The sequence below is a fragment of the Ranitomeya variabilis genome, chromosome 2 (genome assembly GCF_051348905.1).
Source record: "Ranitomeya variabilis isolate aRanVar5 chromosome 2, aRanVar5.hap1, whole genome shotgun sequence".
Classification (NCBI taxonomy): domain Eukaryota; kingdom Metazoa; phylum Chordata; class Amphibia; order Anura; family Dendrobatidae; genus Ranitomeya; species Ranitomeya variabilis.
In genome coordinates, this window is record NC_135233.1 from 180,687,129 (window position 1) to 180,712,846 (window position 25,718).

General features: G+C 44.6%; 1 protein-coding gene across 1 annotated transcript in view; it reads left to right on the forward strand.

Moving 5' to 3' along the window:
* The window catches only part of LOC143803688 (kinesin-like protein KIF28), a 257,314-nt gene that overhangs the window by 162,702 nt on the left and 68,894 nt on the right, over nt 1–25,718 (forward strand). The window contains exons 7-10 of the mRNA XM_077281467.1: nt 4,334–4,445; nt 23,381–23,448; nt 23,548–23,690; nt 23,832–23,953. Of these exons, the coding sequence (XP_077137582.1) occupies nt 4,334–4,445; nt 23,381–23,448; nt 23,548–23,690; nt 23,832–23,953 (445 nt within the window). The remainder of the gene's footprint in view (nt 1–4,333; nt 4,446–23,380; nt 23,449–23,547; nt 23,691–23,831; nt 23,954–25,718) is intronic.

Sequence of the window (25,718 nt, forward strand, 5' to 3'; positions counted from 1 at the left end):
TGGTGACGGACCTAGCGAACCGCTTAGTGCGCTTAGGACAATCAGAGATAGCATGAGTGGAGTCACCACAGTAAAAACACAGCCCATTCTGACGTCTATGTTCTTGCCGTTCAGCTCTGGTCAAAGTCCTATCACATTGCATAGGCTCAGGCCTCTGCTCAGAGGATACCGCCAAATGGTGCACAGTTTTGCGCTCACGTAAGCGCCGATCGATCTGTATGGCCAAGGACATTGATTCATTCAGACCAGCAGGTGTGGGGAACCCCACCATAACATCCTTAAGGGCTTCAGAAAGACCCTTTCTGAAAATTGCTGCCAGGGCACATTCATTCCACTGAGTAAGCACAGACCACTTTCTGAACTTCTGGCAATATACCTCCGCTTCATCCTGACCCTGACACAAAGCCAGCAAAATTTTCTCTGCCTGATCCACAGAATTCGGTTCATCATAAAGCAATCCCAGCGCCAGAAAAAACGCATCTACATTACACAATGCAGGATCTCCTGGCGCCAGGGCGAATGCCCAGTCTTGAGGGTCGCCACGCAACAAAGAAACAATGATTCTTACTTGCTGAATAGGGTCACCAGAAGAGCGGGGTTTCAGAGCAAGAAACAGTTTACAATTGTTTTTGAAATTCAGAAATTTAGATCTATCCCCAGAAAACAAATCAGGAATTGGAATTCTAGGCTCCAACATAGGATTCTGAACTACATAATCTTGAATGTTTTGTACCTTTGCAGCGAGTTGATCTACACTAGAGGACAGACCTTGAATGTCCATATCCACACCTGAGTTCTGAACCACCCAGAGTTTAAGGGGAAAAGAAAGGCAAAACACACTGCAGAGAAAAAAAAAATGGTCTCAGAACTTCTCTTTTCCCTCTATTGAGATGCATTAACACTTTGTGGGCCAGCTGTACTGTTATGGATCTGGTGGTTAGGTGCACCAGGAATGACCTGATAGTTAAACACGGAATCGCGACGAGCTCTGGGGAAATGGGAACTCTGCTGACCGCAAACCCTACTCCTATCAACACAACTAGAAATAGCCGTGGAGCGTGCCTGACTCTGCCTAGACGCCTCTTCACAGCCTAAGAGCTAACTACCCCTAAAGAAAGGAAACAAAGCCTCACTTGCCTCAGAGAAATTTCCCCAAAGGTAAAAGCAGCCCCCCACAAGTATTGACTGTGAGTTAAGAGGAAATCACAAACACAGGATGAAATAGGCTTTAGCAAAGGGAGGCCAGTCTAACTAAACAGATTGAGGATAGAAAAGGGATCTTTGCGGTCAACACAAAAAACTACAAAACCACGCAGAGTGTGCAAAAAATACCCCCGCACCGAAGTACCATTCATGACCACAGGAGGGAGTTCGAGAACGGAATTCCCAACAGGTTTCCGTGTAAATCTCTGACATTCATGATTCAGATTGAACCCTTGGTGGGAGATTCCCTTTAATGAGGTAGATCGAGGCACTGTGGCCACCATATGACCTGTGATTCGGCGGTTTCAGTCTTTTTAGGCGTGCATAAAAGCTTGCTCCACCACAGTTTTGTGCACTTCTGAGAAGGACAATGCTGAAGAGAGACCAGACGGATTCTAGAATAACTTTTCTCCCTCATTATAATAAATGATTTTCTCAGGTGTTTCATCTGAATCAACTTACTCAATGATTTAGATGGAAACCCCAAAGCAAGTGCTCAGAGTAGAGTGCAGGATAAATGTGATCCCAAATGTTAATGTAAAATGTTTCAAAAAAAAGTTTCAAATCAATTCACTAAAAAAAGCTAGCTCCCACTCAAATCTGCCATATTTTTATGGAAATATAGGACATTTCCACATTACTGGTAGTACAAAGGCTCAGGAAAATCAAAATAGCTCCTCACCCCTCAAAAGAAATCAAAGAATGCTCAGGAGAAATTCCACAACAAATTTTAGGGTCCATTTTTTCCTGCTACACTTACAAAAATAAAATAATTTGGGTCTAAAATAAAATTTTTGTGAAAAAAAGTAAAATTTTCATTTTTTGCCATATTCCATAAATTCCTGTGAAGCACCTGAAGGATTAATAAACTTCTTGAATGTGGTTTTGAACACCTTGAGGGGTGCTGTTTTCAGAATGGTGTCACTTTTGGCTATTTTCTGTCATATAGGCTCATCGAAGTCTCTTCAAATGTGAGGTGGTCCCTAAAAAACTGGTTTTATAAATTTTGTTAGAAAAATGAGAAATCGCTGGTCAACTTTTAACCCTTATAACTTCCTAACGAAAAAAAAATTATGTTTCAAAAATTGTGCTGATGTAAACTAGACATGTGGGAAATGTTATTTATTAACCATTTTGTGTGATATGACTCTCTGAATTCAGGGCATAAAAACAAAGTTTGAAAATTGCAATATTTTCACCAAATTTCCTTTTTTTTTCCCAAATAAATGCAAGTCATATCAAAGAAATGTTACCAGTATCAAGAAGTATAATATGTCACAAAAAAAGTTTCTCAAAATTAGTGGGATCCCTTGAAGCATTCCAGAGTTATTACCACATAAAGTGACACTGGTCAGAATTCTAAAATTTGGCCTGGTCATGAAGGTGAAAACGGGCTTGGGAGTAAAAGGGTTAAGCAGGTATGGAAAAAATTATGCAAAGTATGCATTTCTGTAAAAAATAGAAGTGTTATTAGTTTTTTTTATCAAATAAAATGCAAAGTGAATGAACTAAAGTCAAATATTAATCAAATCAATATTTGCCTTCAAAACAGTATTAAGGCTTCTAGGTATACTTGCATATACCCACATCCCCAGAAGATCTATGGTTACTTCCCCAAGATGTTCTAAACCTCCTTCCCAAGTTCCTTCAAACACTCCAGGCTTGAAAATGTGGGGCACAGGATGATCTGTTTGTTTCTATCACTCATTTTTAGGTTTAGTGTTCATTAAAGTGAACCAGCACCCACATGTTTAGCAAAATAATGATAGTAATTAACCATAGATTAATTTCTAAGAATATTGAATGTATCTATGCATGTGCAGAAGGCCTCTTGAAGAACAATTACTTTCAAACAATGAAGAAAGATTAAGGCTGTGCGCACACGTTCCAGATTTTTCGCGTTTTTTCACGTTTTTTCGATATAAAACCGTGAACAAAACGCATACATTAAGCATCCTATTAAAAGAATGCAATCTGCATTTTGTATGCACATTCTGCGTTTTTTTCCTGAGCGGAAACACATTCCGGAAAAAAACGCAGCATGTTCATTAATTTGCGGAATTGCGGGGATTCCGCACACATAGGAATGCATTGAACAGCTTACTTCCCGCATGGGGCTATGCCCACCATGCGGGAAGTAAGCGGATCAAGTGACTCTCCTCCAGGCCCTGGGAACAATATAATTGTTAAAAAAAAGAATTAAAATAAAAAATAGTGATATACTCACCTTCTGATTGCCCCCGGAGTCCTCCCACCTCTCAGTGGTGCATGCGGCGGCTTCCGTTCCCAGAGATGCTGTGTGCGAAGGACCTGGGATGACGTCGCGGTCATGTGACCGTGACGTCATCCCAGGTCCTTTGCACACAGCATCCCTGGGAACGGATGCCGCCGTGTGCATCGCTGAGGAAATAGGGGGCCGTCGGAAGGAGAGAATAACCATTTTTTAATTTTTTTATTATTTTTAACGTTAGATCTTTTTACTATTGATGCTGCATAGGCAGCATGAATAGTAAAAAGTTGGTCACACTTGTCAAACACTATGTTTGACAAGTGTGACTAACCTGTCAATCACCTTTCCAAGCAATGCTACAGATCGCTTGGAAAACGCTAGCATTCTGCAAGCTAAAAACGCTTGCAAAACGCTAGTGTTTAGCAGGAATACGCATGCCAATTCCGCGGCAATTCTGCAACGTGTGCACTTAAACAGATTTGTCACCAGATTTCACAATACAAAATGCGCATTTAACTAAATAGATATCTTAGACCTGATAAGATTGCTGTATTTAATTTGAAATTCCAATTTTAGACTGGCTGAATAATACTTTATGAAAGTTTAATTCTCTGTCCACCCTTCCTCAGTGTCTCTCCTGCTGCTTGGACTCATGTGCTATTCATGTGGTACACTTGGATTCATGTGAAATTTCATTCTGTAGCTGGACACATAAAATGCTCAATTAACTTAAATATAATGCACCCATTCTGACATGGATAATAAAAGTAAATACACCCCTTTAATCAAGCCATAGAGATCTATTTATTAATGCGTAAAGTTTATATTGTAAAAACTGGTGACAGATCTACTTTAACACAAACCAGCTTGCCAATATTGTGTCTTTCTTTGATCTTTCAGTGCACTTGCCGAAGTTGCAATGGGCAAGAAAGTCCTACATATTCCATATAGAGATTCTGTGCTGACAAAACTACTGCAGTCTGCTCTGGGAGGAAATAGCAGGACTGTTATGGTACAGTATAAATATGGGTTTATATGATGATACCAGCACCCAAACCTATCATGATAGACTGTTTACACATATAAAGATGGTAAAGCAGAAAACTACATAATCATAGTTCTGGCCTGGGTATTGCAGTATTGGTATTGAGCAAATATAACAGTTATTCTATATTATTCTATATATTAACTGTATTTTGTGTAATTTTCATTCTATATTACTACATTGGAAAAAGACTATCTTTGACTTGAGTGACATTGTACTCACACTATCAATACATTAATAAATAAAAAGTAGGCTAGTTTGCACATTGGAAGCTGTCAAATCATCGATGTACAGTGTACATATCAGAATGATGAATTTGCAAAACAATCATATAAAATTAAGTTCTATATGTTTTTGTCTAGATGCTGTAAAAGTCATTTATAAAATAGGTTCTTTAAATTGGTATTCTTAAGTTATTAAATTGCTTTAATTAGTTAGACAGCATGAAAATAAACAAGTTTACTGTTGACTTTCTTTTCTGTATCTGCTGTCATTTTCATTTGCTGTGAGAACATTTATCTTTCTTGTGTAAAGCTGGTTTGGGGCAGCCGTATAACACGGAAGACAATGCTCAGAAGGGTCAATGACTCTCCTAACCTGAAGGTGATAGCTGCATAGAAATGCATGATGTCAAACTCAGATCAGGAGAGCCCCTGGCCAGTCCAAGCATTGCAATGTGATCATTGTCAGTATTATAAGGCCATCTCACTGCGCCCTTACTTAGAGCTCGCCCATTAGTGTGTGCCTAAACTCTGATTGAGAGTGTCCAGTAGATACATTTCAGATAAGTTAACTCCTAACATACCAGACTCTCTCCAGCCCACTGATTTTTATACAACTATTTGCTGTTCACCTACCTCTCAGCTCCTGAAGAGCTATTTTTTATAAATCTTTCAAAATCACCAGCCCACAGCATTGGCTTTTCCGACAGTAGATCCCCTAATTACTGCTCTTACTGTCCGGAGTTGTGTGCTTGCCTTTTTATCTCTATGTGTTAATATAATAGCAGCGTCCACTCAGTATCCTTTCAGAACAAACCATTGATAGCTAAATGTGACACCAGAATTTATGCTGTGCTTTATAGTTCTACTAAACTACAGTTCTGCTCATCAGAACTGTTATTCAAGGATAAAAGCCCATCCTGTCAGAAACCCGGAAATAAGGAGATTGTAAAGAGAATGCATAGCTTGGAGTTGCTCAACTTGAGAATTCCCTTTAAAGGGAACCTGTCACCCCCAAAATCAATGATCAGGTAAGCCCACCGTCATCAGGTGCTTATCTACAGCATTCTGTAATGCTGTAGATAAGCCCCCGATGTAACCTGATGTTATGACCCCAATGGCGAGGGTCTCAGAGGAACGTGGAAGTCTGCAGAATACAAAAATCCAGCTCATAGGGCAGTGGTAACTGGGTTGACCATATATCTACTCCTAACGCCAACACTAGAAGTAGCCGGGGATCATTCCTACGTTGATTCTAGATGACACGCGCCAGCCGGAGAATCTAGCTACCCCTAGTAGAGGAAAACAAAGACCTTTCTTGCCTCCAGAGAAGGGGACCCCAAAGCTGGATAGAAGCCCCCCACAAATAATGACGGTGAGGTAAGAGGAAATGACGAACACAGAAATGAACCAGGTTTAGCACAGAGAGGCCCGCTTACTGATAGCAGAATAAAGAAAGGTAACTTATATGGTCAACAAAAACCCTATCAAAATCCACACTGGAAATTCAAGAACCCCCGAACCGTCTAACGGTCCGGGGGGAGAACACCAGCCCCCTAGAGCTTCCAGCAAAGGTCAGGATATAGATTTGGAACAAGCTGGACAAAAATACAAAACCAAAACAAATAGCAAAAAGCAAAAGGCAGACTTAGCTGATATAACTGGAACCAGGATCAGTAGACAAGAGCACAGCAGACTAGCTCTGATAACTACGTTGCCAGGCATTGAACTGAAGGTCCAGGGAGCTTATATAGCAACACCCCTAACTAACGACCCAGGTGCGGATAAAAGGAAAGACAGAAAAACCAGAGTCAAAAAACTAGTAACCACTAGAGGGAGCAAAAAGCAAATTCACAACAGTACCCCCCCCTTAGTGAGGGGTCACCGAACCCTCACCACGACCACCAGGGCGATCAGGATGAGCGGCATGAAAGGCACGAACTAAATCGGCCGCATGAACATCAGAGGCGACCACCCAGGAATTATCCTCCTGACCATAGCCCTTCCACTTGACCAGGTACTGAAGCCTCCGCCTGGAGAGGCGAGAATCCAAGATCTTCTCCACCACGTACTCCAACTCGCCCTCAACCAACACCGGAGCAGGAGGCTCAGCAGAAGGAACTACAGGCACAATGTACCGCCGCAACAAGGACCTATGAAATACATTGTGAATAGCAAAAAACACAGGAAGATCCAGACGAAAAGATACAGGATTAAGGATTTCCAATATCTTGTAAGGCCCAATAAAACGAGGTTTAAATTTGGGAGAGGAGACCTTCATAGGAACAAAGCGGGAAGAAAGCCACACCAAATCCCCAACGCGTAGTCGGGGACCCACACCGCGGCGGCGGTTGGCAAAGCGCTGAGCCTTCTCCTGTGACAACTTCAAGTTGTCCACCACATGATTCCAGATCTGCTGCAACCTATCCACCACAGAATCCACCCCAGGACAGTCAGAAGGCTCCACATGACCCGAAGAAAAGCGAGGATGGAAACCAGAGTTGCAGAAAAAAGGCGAAACCAAGGTGGCGGAACTAGCCCGATTATTAAGGGCAAACTCAGCCAACGGCAAGAATGTCACCCAATCGTCCTGATCAGCAGAGACAAAACACCTCAAATAAGCCTCCAAAGTCTGATTGGTTCGCTCCGTCTGTCCATTAGTCTGAGGATGGAAAGCAGACGAAAACGACAAATCAATGCCCATCCTACTACAAAAGGATAGCCAGAACCTGGAAACGAACTGGGATCCTCTGTCTGACACAATATTCTCAGGGATGCCGTGCAAACGAACCACGTTCTGGAAAAACACAGGAACCAGATCGGAAGAGGAAGGCAGCTTAGGCAAAGGAACCAAATGGACCATCTTGGAGAAGCGATCACATATCACCCAGATAACGGACATGCCCTGAGATAGCGGAAGATCAGAAATGAAATCCATGGAGATATGTGTCCAAGGTCTCTTCGGGACAGGCAAGGGCAAGAGCAAACCGCTGGCACGAGAACAGCAAGGCTTAGCTCGAGCACAAGTCCCACAGGACTGCACAAATGACCGCACATCTCTTGACAAGGAAGGCCACCAAAAGGACCTGGCCACCAGATCTCTGGTGCCAAAAATTCCCGGGTGACCTGCCAACACCGAGGAATGAACCTCGGAAATGACTCTGCTGGTCCACTTATCCGGAACAAACAGTCTGTCAGGTGGACAAGACTCAGGCCTATCAGCCTGAAATCTCTGCAACACACGTCGCAGATCCGGAGAAATAGCTGACAAGATAACTCCATCTTTAAGAATACCAACAGGATCAGCGACTCCAGGAGCATCAGGCACAAAGCTCCTAGAAAGAGCATCGGCCTTCACATTCTTTGAACCTGGTAAATACGAGACAACAAAATCAAAGCGGGAGAAAAACAATGACCAGCGGGCCTGTCTCGGATTAAGGCGTTTAGCAGACTCGAGATACATCAGATTTTTGTGATCAGTCAAGACCACCACACGATGCTTAGCACCCTCGAGCCAATGACGCCACTCCTCAAATGCCCATTTCATGGCCAACAACTCCCGATTGCCCACATCATAATTTCGCTCGGCAGGCGAAAACTTCCTAGAGAAAAAGGCACAAGGTTTCATAACAGAGCAACCAGGGCCTCTCTGCGACAAAACGGCCCCTGCCCCAATCTCCGAAGCATCCACCTCAACCTGAAAGGGAAGTGAGACGTCAGGCTGGCACAAAACAGGCGCCGAAGTAAACCGGCGTTTCAACTCCTGGAAAGCCTCCACGGCAGCAGGAGCCCAGTTAGCTACATCGGAGCCCTTCTTGGTCATATCCGTCAAAGGTTTCACAATGCTAGAAAAATTAGCGATAAAACGACGGTAGAAGTTAGCGAAGCCCAAGAACTTCTGAAGACTCTTAACTGACGAGGGCTGAGTCCAATCAAGAATAGCTCGGACCTTGACTGGGTCCATCTCCACAGCAGAAGGGGAAAAAATGAACCCCAAAAAGGGAACCTTCTGTACACCAAAGAGACACTTTGAGCCCTTGACAAACAAAGAATTTTCACGCAAAATTTTAAAGACCAACCTGACCTGCTCCACATGCGAATCCCAATTATCAGAAAAAACCAAAATATCATCCAGATAAACAATCAAAAATTTATCCAGATACTTCCGGAAAATGTCATGCATAAAGGACTGAAAAACTGAAGGCGCATTGGAGAGCCCAAAAGGCATCACCAAGTACTCAAAATGACCTTCGGGCGTATTGAATGCGGTTTTCCATTCATCACCTTGCTTAATGCGCACAAGGTTGTACGCACCACGAAGGTCTATCTTGGTGAACCACTTGGCACCCTTAATCCGGGCAAACAAGTCAGACAACAGCGGTAAAGGATACTGAAATTTGACAGTGATCTTATTTAAAAGCCGATAATCAATACAAGGTCTCAAAGATCCGTCCTTTTTTGCCACAAAAAAGAATCCCGCACCAAGAGGGGAAGAAGACGGACGAATATGTCCTTTTTCCAGAGACTCCTTGATATATGAACGCATAGCGGTATGTTCAGGTACCGACAGATTAAACAGTCTTCCCTTAGGAAATTTACTGCCTGGGATCAAATCTATAGCACAGTCACAGTCCCTATGAGGAGGCAGTGCACTGGACTCAGACTCACTGAAGACATCCTGATAATCAGACAAATACTCCGGAACTTCCGAAGGCGTAGAAGAAGCAATAGACACAGGCAGGGAATCCTCATGAATACCACGACAGCCCCAACTTGAGACTGACATAGCCTTCCAGTCCAGGACTGGATTATGGGTCTGTAACCATGGCAGCCCTAAAACGACCAAATCATGCATTTTATGTAAAACCAGGAAACGTATCACCTCGCGGTGTTCAGGAGTCATGCACATGGTAACCTGAGTCCAATACTGCGGTTTATTTGCTGCCAATGGTGTAGCATCAATACCCCTAAGAGGAATAGGATTTTCTAATGGTTCAAGAGTAAATCCACAGCGCTTAGCAAATGAGAGATCCATGAGACTCAGGGCAGCACCTGAATCTACAAACGCCATGACAGGATAAGATGACAGTGAGCAAATCAAAGTTACAGACAGAATAAATTTAGGTTGCAAATTACCAACGGTGACAGGACTAACAACCTTAGCTATACGTTTAGAGCATGCTGAGATAACATGTGTAGAATCACCACAGTAGTAGCACAAGCCATTCCGGCGTCTATGAATTTTCCGCTCATTTCTAGTCAGGATTCTATCACATTGCATTAAATCAGGTGTCTGTTCAGACAACACCATGAGGGAATTTGCGGTTTTTCTATCACATTGCACCGAATTAGGTGTCTGTTCAGACAACACCATGAGGGAATTTGCGGTTTTGCGCTCCCGCAACCGCCGGTCAATTTGAATAGCCAGTGCCATAGTATCATTCAGACCTGTGGGAATGGGAAAACCCACCATAACATTCTTAATGGCTTCAGAAAGGCCATTTCTAAAATTAGCGGCCAGTGCACACTCGTTCCAATGTGTCAGCACGGACCATTTCCGAAATTTTTGGCAATACACTTCAGCCTCGTCCTGCCCCTGAGACATAGACAGCAAGGCCTTTTCTGCCTGAATCTCAAGATTGGGTTCCTCATAAAGTAAACCGAGCGCCAGAAAAAACGCATCAAGATCAGCCAATGCCGGATCTCCTGGCGCCAGCGAAAAAGCCCAATCCTGAGGGTCGCCCCGTAAGAACGAAATAACAATCTTTACTTGCTGAGCAGAATCTCCTGATGAACAGGGTCTCAGGGACAAAAACAATTTACAATTATTCACGAAATTCCTAAACTTAAACCTGTCTCCGGAAAACAGTTCAGGAATCGGTATTTTAGGTTCTGACCTAGGATTTCTGATAACATAGTCTTGTATGCCCTGCACACGAGTAGCCAGCTGGTCCACACTTGTAATCAAGGTCTGGACATTCATGTCTGCAGCAAGCATAGCCACTCTGAGGTAAAGGGGAAGGAGAAAAAAAAAACTCAGAATCTTCTTTCTTATAATCCCTCTTCTGCAATGCATTAAACATTTAATACTGGCCTGGCAAACTGTTATGACCCCAATGGCGAGGGTCTCAGAGGAACGTGGAAGTCTGCAGAATACAAAAATCCAGCTCATAGGGCAGTGGTAACTGGGTTGACCATATATCTACTCCTAACGCCAACACTAGAAGTAGCCGGGGATCATTCCTACGTTGATTCTAGATGACACGCGCCAGCCGGAGAATCTAGCTACCCCTAGTAGAGGAAAACAAAGACCTTTCTTGCCTCCAGAGAAGGGGACCCCAAAGCTGGATAGAAGCCCCCCACAAATAATGACGGTGAGGTAAGAGGAAATGACAAACACAGAAATGAACCAGGTTTAGCACAGAGAGGCCCGCTTACTGATAGCAGAATAAAGAAAGGTAACTTATATGGTCAACAAAAACCCTATCAAAATCCACACTGGAAATTCAAGAACCCCCGAACCGTCTAACGGTCCGGGGGGAGAACACCAGCCCCCTAGAGCTTCCAGCAAAGGTCAGGATATAGATTTGGAACAAGCTGGACAAAAATACAAAACCAAAACAAATAGCAAAAAGCAAAAGGCAGACTTAGCTGATATAACTGGAACCAGGATCAGTAGACAAGAGCACAGCAGACTAGCTCTGATAACTACGTTGCCAGGCATTGAACTGAAGGTCCAGGGAGCTTATATAGCAACACCCCTAACTAACGACCCAGGTGCGGATAAAAGGAAAGACAGAAAAACCAGAGTCAAAAAACTAGTAACCACTAGAGGGAGCAAAAAGCAAATTCACAACACCTGAAAGATGAGAAAAAGAGGTTAGATTATACTCACCCAGGGGCGGTCCCGCTTCGATGGGTGTCACAGGTCCGTTCCGGTGCCTCCTATCTTCATTCCATGAAGTCCTCTCCTGGTCTTCACGCCGCGGCTCCGGCGCAGGCGTACTTTGCCCTGTTGAGGGCAGAGCAAAGTACTGCAGTGCGCAGGCGCCAGGCCTCTCTGACCTTTCCGGCGCCTGTGCACTGCAGTACTTTGCTCTGCCCTCAACAGGGCAGACAAAGTACACCTGCGCCGGAACCCCAGCGTGAAGACCAGGAGAGGACGTCATGGAATGAAGATAGGAGGCGCCGGAATGGACCTGCGACGCCCATTGGAGCGTGACCGCCCCTGGCTGAGTATAATCTAACCTCTTTTTCTCATCTTTCAGGATACATCGGGGGCTTATCAACAGCATTACAGAATGCTGTAGATAAGCCCCTGATGATGGTGGGCTTACCTCACCATCGATTTTGGGGGTGACAGGTTCCCTTTAAAAATGGTAGCTCACTTTTACACAAAATGTCTTATACACGAGTAAATTGCATGCCCATCATGTATTGACTGTTATGGAAAAGGAGTGTCACAGGGTTATCACAACAGAGAGGAGCTAGAAGACTGCAGCGTCTGATTGCTCTTACTCCTGCACTGAGAAGAAGCACTTCTTCTTTTTAATAATGTTTATTTCTTTTGGCAGAACAGGGCTTAATCAGCCATATTGGAAACTCTGAGCTCTCACCTGAGCTCAGTTAGCCACTCTCATCTCCTTTATAATCTGGTCCTGATTCAAACCCACGTCAAAGCTAGCATTTGCTGCATGGCTTAGGAGAGGTGTTCATATGAGAAGAAGTTTTGGAGGAGTTATCTGTGACTGTTGCATGGTTTGTAAGTGTGGTAATTCCCTTCCCTCCTCTACTTTTATTTCCATGCTCCACTCCCAGGTGCATTCCTCTGTTATATGTGAGTGAATATTTTGCATGCCTGGTGTTTTTAGTTTACCCTTGTTTGTGTTGCCTTGTTTGTCAGGTTGGTGTACTGCGGTGCACAGTAGCACCCCTCTTCCCTGGGTGGGGGAAGAGAACAGACTGAGGGCTAACTCAGAAGATAAGGCAAGGGTGGTGGCCCATTCATCTTCACCTTCAGAAATATCCCGGGGAATAAGGCGAGCTAGGGTGCCCCCTAGTGTTAGGGACAGGGAAGGAGCCTCTGCTCCTGAGTCACCCGACAACTGAGTCGTGACATTAGCTCTGACCGTAACCATTTTCTGATGCACTATGAATCCTATTACTGCTCTGACGGGCCATCTGTAGCAGCTCAGTCTGAAGGTGTCATGCGGGTACTGGGTAGACTACAGCTGATTACCCGGGCCCCTGCGATATCCCTCAGACTAGGGAAAACCCTGTCTGTCCCTCTCCCAGAATTTACACTGATGGTGTGCTTGTCTGGGCCGCCAGGCCTGACCCTGACTCCTGTTTCAGTCCTGTGCTGAAACCTCCACCCGCCACCCAGTGATTAGACCACACACCAACCCCTACAGAAAGCACAGACAGGGAAAACTAAAAACGCACCACGCCACAGACTCACAGGAAAACACTATAATGTGCACTGGGCAAAACAAATACAAATATAGGAAGGAGAAATATGACAAAGGATAATACACCACCAGATATGATATTTCTTCTCCTAGACCACCACTCCAGACCGAGATCACCAGGCACAAGACACAAGCTATAATCGGCGACGCCCGAAGTCCAGAATGACTATTTAGAGGCCACAGGCGTGACCCAGCCTCCAACCCGATTACCAGCTATATTAACCCCGGACAGCCTGGATAAAGTCTAGCCGGCGCCACTGAGCGTATAGTGGACGAATGTGGAATTACCGCTGTCTGTCGGACGCCCTAGTGTGAATAGCGTCCGACATGACAGAAGGTGGCAGATTTACGCACAGTAGTTTTGAAGCCCCCTAATACATCTGATGTAGGAATCACGTCTCCCAGGCAAACCATAGTGGAGCCTAAGATCACTTTCCCTGACAGGTTCTCTGGGGACAAGTTTGCTGTTTTCAGGGAGACATGTAAACTGTACTTTAGGTTACGTCCTGCTTCCTCAGGTACAGAGGAGCAACATGTGGGGATAATAATATCGCTGCTTCAGGGAGACCCCAAGCATGGGTTTTTTCTCTCCCATCTGCCTGCCAGTTGCTTCACACGGTGGAGGAATTTTTTCGGGTGCTGGGCCTTTTATACGATGACCCCGACCCCATCTCCTTGGCTGAGTCCACACTGATCCAATTTCAGCAAAGAGACTGGTCGGCAGGTGAGTATTGCTTTGGGTTTTGGAGGTGAGCCACGGACACTAAGTGGAATGATCTTGCACTCTGTAGCCTGTTCTGTGAAGGGCTTACAGTAAGGGTGAAGGATGATTTAGACCTGTATGAGACTCCAATCTCCCTTGAGGTGGTCATGTCTCTGGCGATCCGGGTTGATCGCTGTCTTCACCAGAGACATAGGGAAACACCCCAAGGTGCGGGAGGTTGGGGGCCAAGGGAGATCGAGACTGCGTTATCTGAGGAACCCCTGAAGGTGGGTGTGGCAAATCACTCTGGAGAACTGTCTGTTATTCAGCAAAAAAGGGGGAGTGTGTTGTTACTGTGGTAAAAAGTACCATTTCGTGAGCACATGCCCCTCCCGATCTCGCAGTAAACAGCCATCAGGAAAACTAGGAATCTCGGGTTGTGGGGAGGTTAGCAACCTCGGTGTACTCATCACCTCCGTGGGTAGGACACATTTTTTTGTGCCAGCAGAAATTCACTTGGGTGAAATTAAGGTAGAGGTGTCTGCATTTCTAGACAGTGGGCGGGGTTTAACTTGATCGACGATAGGTTCGTCCAGGTTCGTCCAGGTCCGAGGTCTCAATCCACATACACTGTCTAGACCCATATCCATAATCACCATGGACTCCACCCCTTGAAAGGGATATTTTACTCAAGTCACCTGAGGTTTACATCTTCAGGTAGGGGCCATGCACTCTGAGGTGACTGACTGTTATGTGCTAGAGGGTCTGCCCTCACCTGTGGTTCTTGAACTTCCTTGGCTCGCTCTGCATAATCCTGTAGTAGACTGGCAGACTCAGGAAATGGTAAAATGGAGTGAGTATTGTCAAGGACACTGCTTGGGTACCCGGCTTGCTACGGTGGATACCTAGTCTTTGCCGAAATACCTGTCTGATTTTGTGGATGTGTTCTCGAAGCAGGAGTGCCGAAAACTCCTTCCCCATTGTCCAAATGATTGCACCATTAATCTAGTACCTGGTGCCAAGCTGCCTAGGAACAGACTGTATAATATCTCTGGTCCAGAAAGGCAGGCCATCAATAACTATATCGCAGAAAGTTTGGCAGTTTGGCAAAGCGTCATTTCAGACCTTCCTCATCCCCCATTACCACGGGGTTCTTTTTTGTAAAGAAAAAAGATGTGGGGTTACGCTCATGCCTAGATTTCCACAAACTCAATCAGATCATGGTCCGGGATCCATATCCACTCCTTCTCATCCTGGAGCTCTTTAATCAGATTGTAGGAGTGGTTTTCAAAACTGGATCTCAGGGGGCGTATAATCTCATTTGCATTAAAGTGGGGGATGAGTGGAAAACAGCATTCAATACGTCTGAGGGACACTATGAGAACCTGCTGATGCCTTTTGGGTTGAAAACGCGCCCACCGTCTTTCAGCACTTTGTAAATGAAGTCTTTAGTCACCAGGTAGGCAGATTTGTGGTTATCTATGTGGATGACATATTAATTTATTCACCTGACCTTGAGTCACATCAGGTACATGTCAGGCAGGTCTTACATATACTCAGAGACAATAAATTATATGTCAAATCTGAGAAGTGTATGTTATTGTTGAGGAGATCCCTTTCTTAGGATATGTGTTGTCATCAGTAGCGTAGCTACAGGGGGCAGAGGGGACCATCGCCCCGGACCTCGTCACAAGAAGGCGCCCACCAGGAGTCACTGCCAATTCTTTAATGAGGCTGAACACAGCACAGGAGGACAGCAGCAAAATGTCGGCTCCTGTCTGACAGAGATTCTGCATGCTGCTAGCACAGTGGCCAGTTCCAGAGTCTCCCTCCTGCAGTGTACCGTGCAGGCTTTACTGACCTTAGGAGCTTCTACCCGGTTACAGTATACTTCACTCCTGCACTCTCGGATTGGCTCAGGCACGCTGGGTCCTAGTGCCCACCTTGTATTTTACTGAGACATTTCCTGGTCCTGTTTCACTGCCTGGAAACTTCATCAGTAAGTGGGGATAGAATGTATTAGATTGATTAAATGAAGGCATGTCATTGTCACAGGGGGGGTGAATGTGAGAGGATGGGGGTATTGTGGGGTTGAAGTGGGGGAGGGGGGACAGGGCACTGGGGGGTGAATGTAAGAGGATGGGGTATTGTGAGGTTAAAGTGGGGGAGAGGGGACAGGGCACTGGGGGGTGAGTTTGAGAAGATAGAGATATTGTGGGGGAGGGGTGACCGTGCACTGGGGATGTGAATGTGAGAGTTTAAGGGTATTGTGAGGGCTGAGGTGGGTGTGGGCGACAGGGCACTGGGGGGCTGATTATTATACTCTTTTGTTAGGAGATTATATGCACTCTATTACATACAACCAAATTCCACTAGGGAACAAACGATGTACTAGTGCAATTAAAATTTTATATGATCTTTATTAGAAACAATAAAAAGAAATTGACAGGTGTGTTTCCAATGCAACTATGAAAAAACACTTATACCATAAGGCACAACACCCCCCTGTGTATCCCCACCAATATCCAATTACCCTACCAAAATTGTCTATTATAATAATAACCCCGTTTCTTTTCCCCATTATTAGCACTGCCCTCCACCAAATATCTGTCACAAGCTCATAACTTGTGACTCATCACTGGGCCATGTCCCTATTTGAGACACCACACCATAATATATTTGTATCTTTTATACTCACTGTAAAGTGCAGAGTGCGCAGCAAGAGGTAGTGGACCAGGGGAGTGTGTGCCCGCCCCAACGAGCATTTCGGTCCGTCTTTCGTCAGGGTACCCCCTAGCCATGGTTCCTAGCGATGACTATGCAGAGAGGAAGTGGGAAGAGCACCTTATTGGCGTGCACACCTGACGTCAGAGTGACTCGCCTGCGCAGAAAATCCTTGTATGCAGTGCCCATAGAAGGGAGGAAGAGGTACAAATTGTGGTGACTCACAGGGTGCAGACGTGGGATTCCAGCGCCATAACTGACGTGCATGAGAGTGGGGTAGTATTCTTCTGAGGACAGGAGGTAGGGATTTCTTCCAGGGACCGCACGCCCAGGAGCCTGGAAAAAAATCATTAGCATGAGGAAAGAATATAACATTTCTCCACAATAAGACCATTAATATGAGGCATACAGGAAGGACTAGTGTAACATTTCTATCACCTGTATGCCCATATTAATAGGTCATATACGTGCCAGATTCCCTTTAAAGCACCACTCCAGCATTTTTTTTATTTCACAGCTGGAGTGGCACCTTAAAATCCAATACCTCTACCGACTGTCTGATACCTTCCGGCATTTTCATATGTTTTTGCCACTGCTCCAGTCCGTTTGCTGCAGTTTGTGACCTGTCCGCTGCTCCAGTGTTTCATGGAGCAGCACAGATGTCACTAATAAATGTGAGTCTATTGGAGCCTCATTCTGACCTCTTTCTCTCCTTGCTCTCCCCTCTTTCTGTCTTTCATAGACTTACATTGAGCAGTTGTGATGTAGCATCTAACTTCTGGCAAGTCAGAAGCTGCACTCATAAGTTTGTGCCGCGGGACTGGAGCTGTGCCATAAAAACGGTGAATACACCAGAGAATGAGTATATGACCACGGAAGGGGACTTGTGCTTAAAGCACCACTCCAACGGTGAAAAAAACCCTGCTGGAGTGGTGCTTTAATAATTTAATAATAAGCAATTTATTATTATAAAATTAATTACGGCTTGGAATAAATGTCTGCAGTCACTTTATGTGACTGCAGACTGCCAAGTCATGACAAGGAGCGCCTGCTGTCATGAGCCCCCAATATCACTGGCGTTATCAGGCGGTCATGTGACCACATGTTTGCTATGTGCATGTCTCGACTATAAACGTTTGGCTTCTCTCAATAGAAGAGAATTGATAGAAGCCGAAAGAGTCATCACATGACCGCCTGCTCAAATCTGTGATACTGGGGCGATTGTTACTGTACATGGGGGTACTCAGGAGACATTATTAAATGTCAAGTGGGCACTTAAGAAGCATTATTGTCTGTAGGGCACCAGTAGCGTAGCTACTGGATGGTAGAGGCTGCTGAGCAGGCTGTCAGTCAGGGTCAGGGATGCAGTTTCAGATGTCGCTCTCTATATACAGGGCAGTGACTGAAACAGTGCCGGCACCACCCCTATCACTGCAAGAGGGAGGCTGCTGGGAGGAGTAAAGTTAATTTCCTCCTCTCAGTGTGGGCGCTGCATGGTGTCAGAACCCTATTAACTATTATACTGTGTTTTGGGGAGCAGTGGGGACATCATTCTATGTGTAGGGGAACTCTGCTGGACATCATACCGAGTGTATGGGAGCTGCAGACCCATCATACTGTGTATAAGGGAGCTGTGGGCCTGCCATAATGTGTATAGGGGAGCTGTGGCTGCATTATACTGTGTATAAGGGAGCTGTGTATACTGTGTACAGGGCAACTGTGGGGGAAATCATACTGTATGTACGGGAGCTGTGGGCTCACCATACTGTATATAGGGGAGCTATGAAAGCATTATGCTATGCATAAGGGAGCTGTTAGCCCATTATACTGTAAATAGAGGAGCTGTGGGGGGTATTATACTGTGTATAGGGGAGCTGTGGGGACATCATACGGTGTATAGGGAAGTTGTGGAATCAGTATACTGTGTATAGGGGAGCTGTAGGGGCATTATACAGTGTATAGGGAAGCTGTTGCCCACCATACTGTGTATAGTGGAGCTGTACATGGGGGGAACTTTGGGGACATTATTAAATGTTAAGTGAGCACTTAAGCATTATTGTTATAGAGGCACTCAGAGTATTGTGACCATCAAAGTTGCATATGGGGTATTATTACTTTTTAGGGACAAAATGTGGAGGGCTCTAGCACAGGGCATTACTATTTTTAGGGGGAATTTTACTATTTAGAGAGCACAACGGTATCATTATTACTATGTAAGGAGCACAGTGGTGGCTGTAAGAGGAGTCATTATTCTACCACAGGTGCTGTAGGACACATATAGCACCAGTGGCTCAGCATTGGAATATCAACAGAATGAGTAGTTTGTACAGGCTGGGCATAGATATGGACGGTGCTGGAAATGTGAGAAATCAGATGTGTTATTGTTGTAAATCTCTGCAGACGAGTCGTGGCTGGAGAAGTTGCCATGTCGGTCTGGGCCAGATGGAAAAGACGTGAAAAGTGAATGACTCCATAAGAAAGAACATCAGCTGTAAGTCACCATCTGTAACTGTACTGTGATCTCTTCTATGGTCTGTAGGACTGGCATCTACCTCTATATGGTCTTAATATATTAATATCAGTGTTGATTTTTGTATATACATTTATTTTCAATTACAGTGTGATCATCTGCTGATGTTCCCCTGTACTCACAATTAGGGTGCACCATGTAGCTGTAGTCAGGATTACCTGGTCAAGGGCCCACTTAGATTTTTCACCCCCCCCCCCCAAGCTGAAACCCTACCTACGCCTCTGGTTGTCATCCACCATTTTTCCCATGGATCCGGCGAAAGTTCGGGCGGAATTGGATGGGATCATCCTGGGGATTTGAAGGTGCTCCAAAGCTTTTAGGTTTCGCCAACTACTACCGTAAGTTCATGAAAAACTTTTTGGTAGTAGCCAAACCTCTGACGGATATGACTAGGAAGGGGACAGACTTCTCCAAGGGGTCTGGTCCTGCCAGGGAGGCATTTGATACTTTGAAAAGTTGTTTTTCATATGCGCCAATCCTCATACAGACTGATGTCTCTCATGCTTTTATATTTGAGGTTGATGCGTCTGAGGTGGGAGTGGAGGCTGTGTTGTCGCAGGATGCGTCTCCTGCTAAATGGCGACTATGTACTTATTTTTCAAAAAAACTGTCATCTGCTGAGAAAAATTATGACATCAGTCATAAGAACCTGGTATATTTGGAATTGGCAAAACGCCTAATGCCTTGACAGGCAAGGTGGGCATTGTTCTTTACCATGTTTAACTTTTTTTGTCACATATAGGCCAGGGAACAAAAACATTAAGGCAGATGCCTTATCTCGTTGTTTTCTTGGAGAGGAAATAATTGTGAACTGGTACCTATTCTTCAAAAAGGGGTGGTTACAGTGTCTATGTGCTCCATTCTGGAAAGAGAGGTTGTTGATGCTCAGGGGGATGCCCCTTCTGCCTGTCCCCTTGATAAACTATTTGTTCCTGTTAATCTTTGGCTAAGAGTCCTTAGTGAACATCACGATTCGGTCGTGGCTGGACATCCTGGTAATAAAGTCACCACTGATCTTCTTACTTGGCATTTTTGATGACCAGGTGTTCATCAGGATATCTAGGAATATGTAGCTGCCTGCAGTGTCTGTGCACATTTTAAGACCTCTCATACTCGTCCATCTGGGGCTGACCAACCATTGGAGATTCCCGGATAGACCTTGGACGGATCTACCTGTGTCAGCGGGGAATACTGTAATTCTAGTGGTGGTAGATAGATTCAGTAAGATGTCTCATTTTATCGCTTTACTAGCATTGCCGAACGCCAAGTCCTTAGAGCAAATTTTCATAATTGAAATTGTAAGATTACATGGGATTCCGACTGACCAAGGAAAACAGTTTGTTTCCAAGCTCTGGAGAGCATTTTGCACCCATCTGGGCACCCATTTGTCATTTTCTCCTGCATTTCACCCTCAGTCTAATGGGCAGACTAAGCGGGTTAACCAGAATCTGGAGACATATCTTAGGTGTTTTGTGTCTGAGAATCAGGAGAACATCGAGTTACCATGGGAGCGATCGGGACCCTGCGTCATGCCCTGGGGTCTCCGATCCAAAGGTAGAGGGGCTGTCAGCCACTCTGCCTGCTCCGGAACGCTGCAATCATGTCAGTCCGTGACCGCTCCTGGCACTTAGTGCAGGGTGTCACTGTAAGAATCAGCTGACACCCGGCCGCGATCAGCCGCGCTTCACCCGGGAGTGTGGCTGATTGCATTGGATGTACTGTTCTGTCCATGGGAATTAAGTCCCAGGTCACATGGATGGAATAGTACGTCTGATGGCCAAAAGCGTTTAATTCCTAGTGGCAACCCGGATGCTGGCTGACACTAAACCCCAGCAATCATAATTTAATAGTGTTTGTTAGATACCTCCAGTACTAATTCTATAATAAAGTGTTATAAAAGAAGAAAAATAGTTTATTTAAAAGCAATCAAGCAAAATCACTATCCTACACATCCCCCTTTGATTATTTTATTAACCAACCAGATTCCATGTTGGTCCAACGTAGTGCATCAAATCCAATGTATAGTGATAAGAAATATGAAAAAAATCACTGATACTTAGTTTCACATGCTTTATCTTAATGTACACAGAATTGTCCTCCTTTTTGTTGCAGTCTTTATCCTTTCTTGCTTCTATAGTAAATGCATAGTGGGCCCCCAAAATGATGTTCTCTCATGGGCCCTGTGTTCTCCAGTTCGACACTGCTTGCGAGCTACAGATTCTCCTTGCGGTTGGACGTTCTTTTTAAGAGGATCACTAGTATAGCTGATAACCTAAGTGATATTTCCAAGCTTTATGAATCATGTATTATATTGGACTTTTGTCTCCTGGAGGAGAGCTGCAAACAAAAAAAAAGTAACACCCTAGAGTCAATGCTAAAAAATATTTTTTGTTAATTGTGCATAGAAATTCTATTGTAACATCCCTTTAAGCCGCCTCTGTGGGTAGAGTGTTTGGTAGTTCTTAACTCAATATGGCGCACTGCCTCCACCCGAATTTTGCTGGGAGCTGTAGTCGGATGCAGAATGGTCTTCCTCTTCTACCAGGCATCGACTCAGGAATCCTCTGTCCAAACTCCCTACACACTCACAAGAGATGAGGTTGGAACAATTAACTGGTTTATTTATGAAGTGGGTAAATGGTGAATTTGGTGAGGAGAATAGCAAGTAATAATAAAACAAATAGGATTATATAATCTACAAGTACACAAACAATATAAGGCTTTGCAGTTACCCTGAATGTTAGGGATGATATTCCCCTTTAAATTGCAATGAGCACACTCCTAACCAGTACTGCTTAAACTATAAATGGATCCGGCAATGGGAAGCAACAAAGTTCAATGTTAGAAGAGTTCGTTGGTGCATGTAATTCCATAGCAACAAGATCTCCTTCACAGCAGGTCCTATTATAAATCCAGGTGTGTTGAACCATAAGGCTATGTGCACACGTTGAGGATCCGCGTTTTTTACCGTGCAGAAACGCTGCAGATCCGCAAGTGATTTACAGTACAATGTAAATCAATGAAAAAAAAATGCTGTGCTAATGGTGTGGAAAATTCAGCGCGGAAACACTGCGGATTAAAAGAAGTAACATGTCACTTCTTTTGTGCTGATCTGCAGCGTTTTTGTACCCATTCCATTATAGAAATCTACAGGGGTAAAAAACGCAAGAAATCCGCAGCAAATCAGCACAAAATCCGCATAAAAAACACATCAAATCTGCACCTACGTATTCTGCCAAGAAGAATCCGCACAAAAAATTCCAGAGGCTAATCCGCAACGTGGGCACATAGCCTAAGGCTCACTGTCTTCTCAGATAGAGCTGCAGAACTATCAGTCCTCACACTGTGCTCTCCTTCTAGACCACTGCTGTCTCCTCTCAATAACGGCTGACAGACCTCATGTTCTCTGGTACTGACTAGTGATGAGCGAGTGTACTCGTTGCTCGGGTGATCTCCGAGCATTTGTTAGTGTTCGGAGATTTAGTTTTCATCGCCTCAGCTGAATGATTTACAGCTACTAGCCTGCTTGATTACATGTGAGGATTCCCTAGCAACCAGGCAACCCCCACATCTACTCAGCCTGGCTAATAGCTGTAAATCATTCAGCTGAGGCGATGAAATCTCCTGAACACTAACAAATACTCGGAGATCACCCGAGCAACGAGTACACTCGCTCATCACTAGTACTGACCCCTCCTCCCTTCTTCTCTAGCTTACTCAGCCGATCAGTCTCATCCTCTGCTGCTACTCCTCCTCTTCCAGCCAAGGCAATGCACCTAGGCAAGGGCTAATATCTCTTACTGAAAGATACTGCCTACTCCTATCAGTCTCAGTGCACCAGTCTCTCCCCACAGGAGTTACACTATTAAAAGGTTATTCTGATTTTCATAAATGGGTGTTGTTGGTAGTGCTGTAAATACAATTTTTTTCAATTTACTGCTTCTTATAAATCTCAGCTGTTCTTGAGATATGAAACTTTTATTTACAGCTGCTTGCCTTTTTGACCGACCTTTGCTGCTAGACAGCAGAACATGATTACTGCAAGACAGCATCAGTTGTCGGTCTGCAAGGCAACGAACTGTAAACAAGAAAAATGTGTAACTATCTCAAGAACGGCTGCAAATTTTAATAAGCAGTAAATTGCAAAAGTGCTTGACTATCCAATAACGTCGATCTAAGGAGACTTAAATATTCAGAACATGAGTGAGTTTTGTAGCACTGGGCCTTGTATCACATATATTTCTCCTGTATAGGTTGCTGCACTGAGTCCAGCTGATATATGTTATGAAGAGACTTTGTCTACACTCAGATATGCTGAAAGGTATTGCTTAGTTTTGTTACAGGGTCTGAAAATATGAATGGGAAGTCCCATATCATCACTTTACAATATATCAAAGTTAATGTTATTTACTTCCAATAGAGCAAAGAAAATTAAGAATAGAGCTGTTATTAATGCAAGTCCCACAGAGCGCCTTCTTAAGGAGCTGAAAGCAGAAAACAAAAAATTATTATCCCGACTGGCAGGACAGGGGAGCTCAGGGAAGAAGGTGGAGCAAGAAACAAGTAAGGTGCAAATGTGTGACATCGGTTCTCTGTAAAGTATGGTTTCTGTAATGCAGTTTAGTCTTTTAATGTCATGTTTTCTGAATGTTAAAACCTCTGGGAACCTGATTATTGTGCTTTTGTGCTGTTTGTGAATCCAAGAAGAACTTCGTCGATTGTTTGCTGAAAATGAACTGCGGATTCAAGCCATGCAATCTGCGTGGGAGAATCAGCTACAAGAGGCCAGAAAAGAATGGGAGCAACAGTTTGCTGCAATAACACAGGTGATATGTCATGAAAGTACTTATTGTCATGATCCATTTCGGACTTTGTTTTCTGCTATGCTAGTCGACCTGGTGATTCAGTAGATGTTGTTCTACACTCTCAAGCTTCCTGACACCTTTTCTGGCAAAAAGATAAATTTTGTACGTTCAGAGAAGGTTGTAAATTATTGTTTTCTCTTAGACGCCGATCATCTGGGAATGAGACTCAGCGCGTAGGGATTATTATCTCCTTACTTAGGGAGGGTCCCCAATCTTGGGCTTGCTCGCTGCCTCCTACTGCCCCTGAACGGATGTCAGTAGATAGGTTCTTTGAGGCCCTAGGACTTATCTATGATGAACCGGACAGTGTCAGGTTAGCAGAGGACACTATTATGGGTCTGGTTCAGGGAAAGCACTCAGCCGAGTGTTACAGCTCTGAGTTCCGTCGATGGTCCACTGAGGTGTCCTGGGAAGACTCCACGCTAAGATGTCAGTTCAGGAGTTGACTGTCGGATTACCTGAAGGACACTGTGGCTCTCCATCCTCCTCCCAGCTCATTGGAGGAAGCTATGACTCAGGCTATCCATATGGATCGGAGGCTGCGGGTGAGAGGTGTTACGCAGCGAGAGGTTCCGTTACTTTCTGCTGGTCTTGTTGTTTTGCCTCCATCTGAACCTATGGATGTGGGGGCCGCCAACCTTGAGGAGGAGGAGAGGAGATGGCGACGTGTAGGAAAGTTGTGTTTTTACTGCAGAGATCCCGGACATTGGAAAAGGGACTGCCCCTCCTGCCCACAGGCTACCAAGCAGCTGAGTCTGGGTGATTGTCATGGAAGTCACCCAATCTCTTAAGTACCATATTCTACAGTTTCAAAAATTTTGTTGGAAATGGAACTTTGTTGTGGGAGTGGCTCCGCGCCCACTTCTGCCTTTGTGGATTGCGGGTCGTCCATGAAATTTATTGACTCTGACTGGTGTTCCAGTGTAAGTTAGGGACAGCTAGGCTGGAGACTCCTATTCATATTGTTGCCATTGACAAAACACCTCTGGCTAAGAACGTCATCAAATTTGTTTCAGAGGAGTTTCTTCTTAAAGTGAGTTCCCTACACCAGGAACGTATCTCATATTTTATTATGGACAATCTGCCTGTGGGACTGGTGTTGGGGTTCCCCTGGTTACAATTACATAATCCTGTGATAAACTGGAAATCTCGGGACATTGTTAAATGGGGTCCTAATTGTAGTAAAAATTGCCTCACTACTGTACTTGTCATCCGTCAGTCAGGAGGGTATTCCGGAGTACCTGAAGGACTTTGAGGATGTGTTCTCTGAAATGGAGGCTGAGGTTTTACCACCACACCGCCCATTCAATTGTGCTGTTAATCTTGTCCCCGGTGCCAAATTGCCCAAAGCCCATCAGTACAACCTTCCGGCCCTGAACAGACCACTATGAAGGAGTATATCTCTGAAAGCCTCCGTAAAGGGCGCATTTGGCCATCTGTCTATCCTGTGGCAGCGGGGTTCTTTTTTGTGAAGAAAAAGGATGGTGGTTTATGCCCATGCCTCGATTTTCGAGAACTGAATGAAATCACTATAAGAAACACTTATCCCCTCCCACTTATACCCGATTTGTACAATCAATTGTCGGGGGCCAGGTGGTTCTTTAAGTGGGACCTCAGAGGAGCATACAATCTCATCTGTATGCATGAGGCGGATGAGTGGAAAACTGCATTTCTCAACTCTGAGGGTATGTTTGAGAATTTAGTTATGCCCTTTGGTCTGACTAAC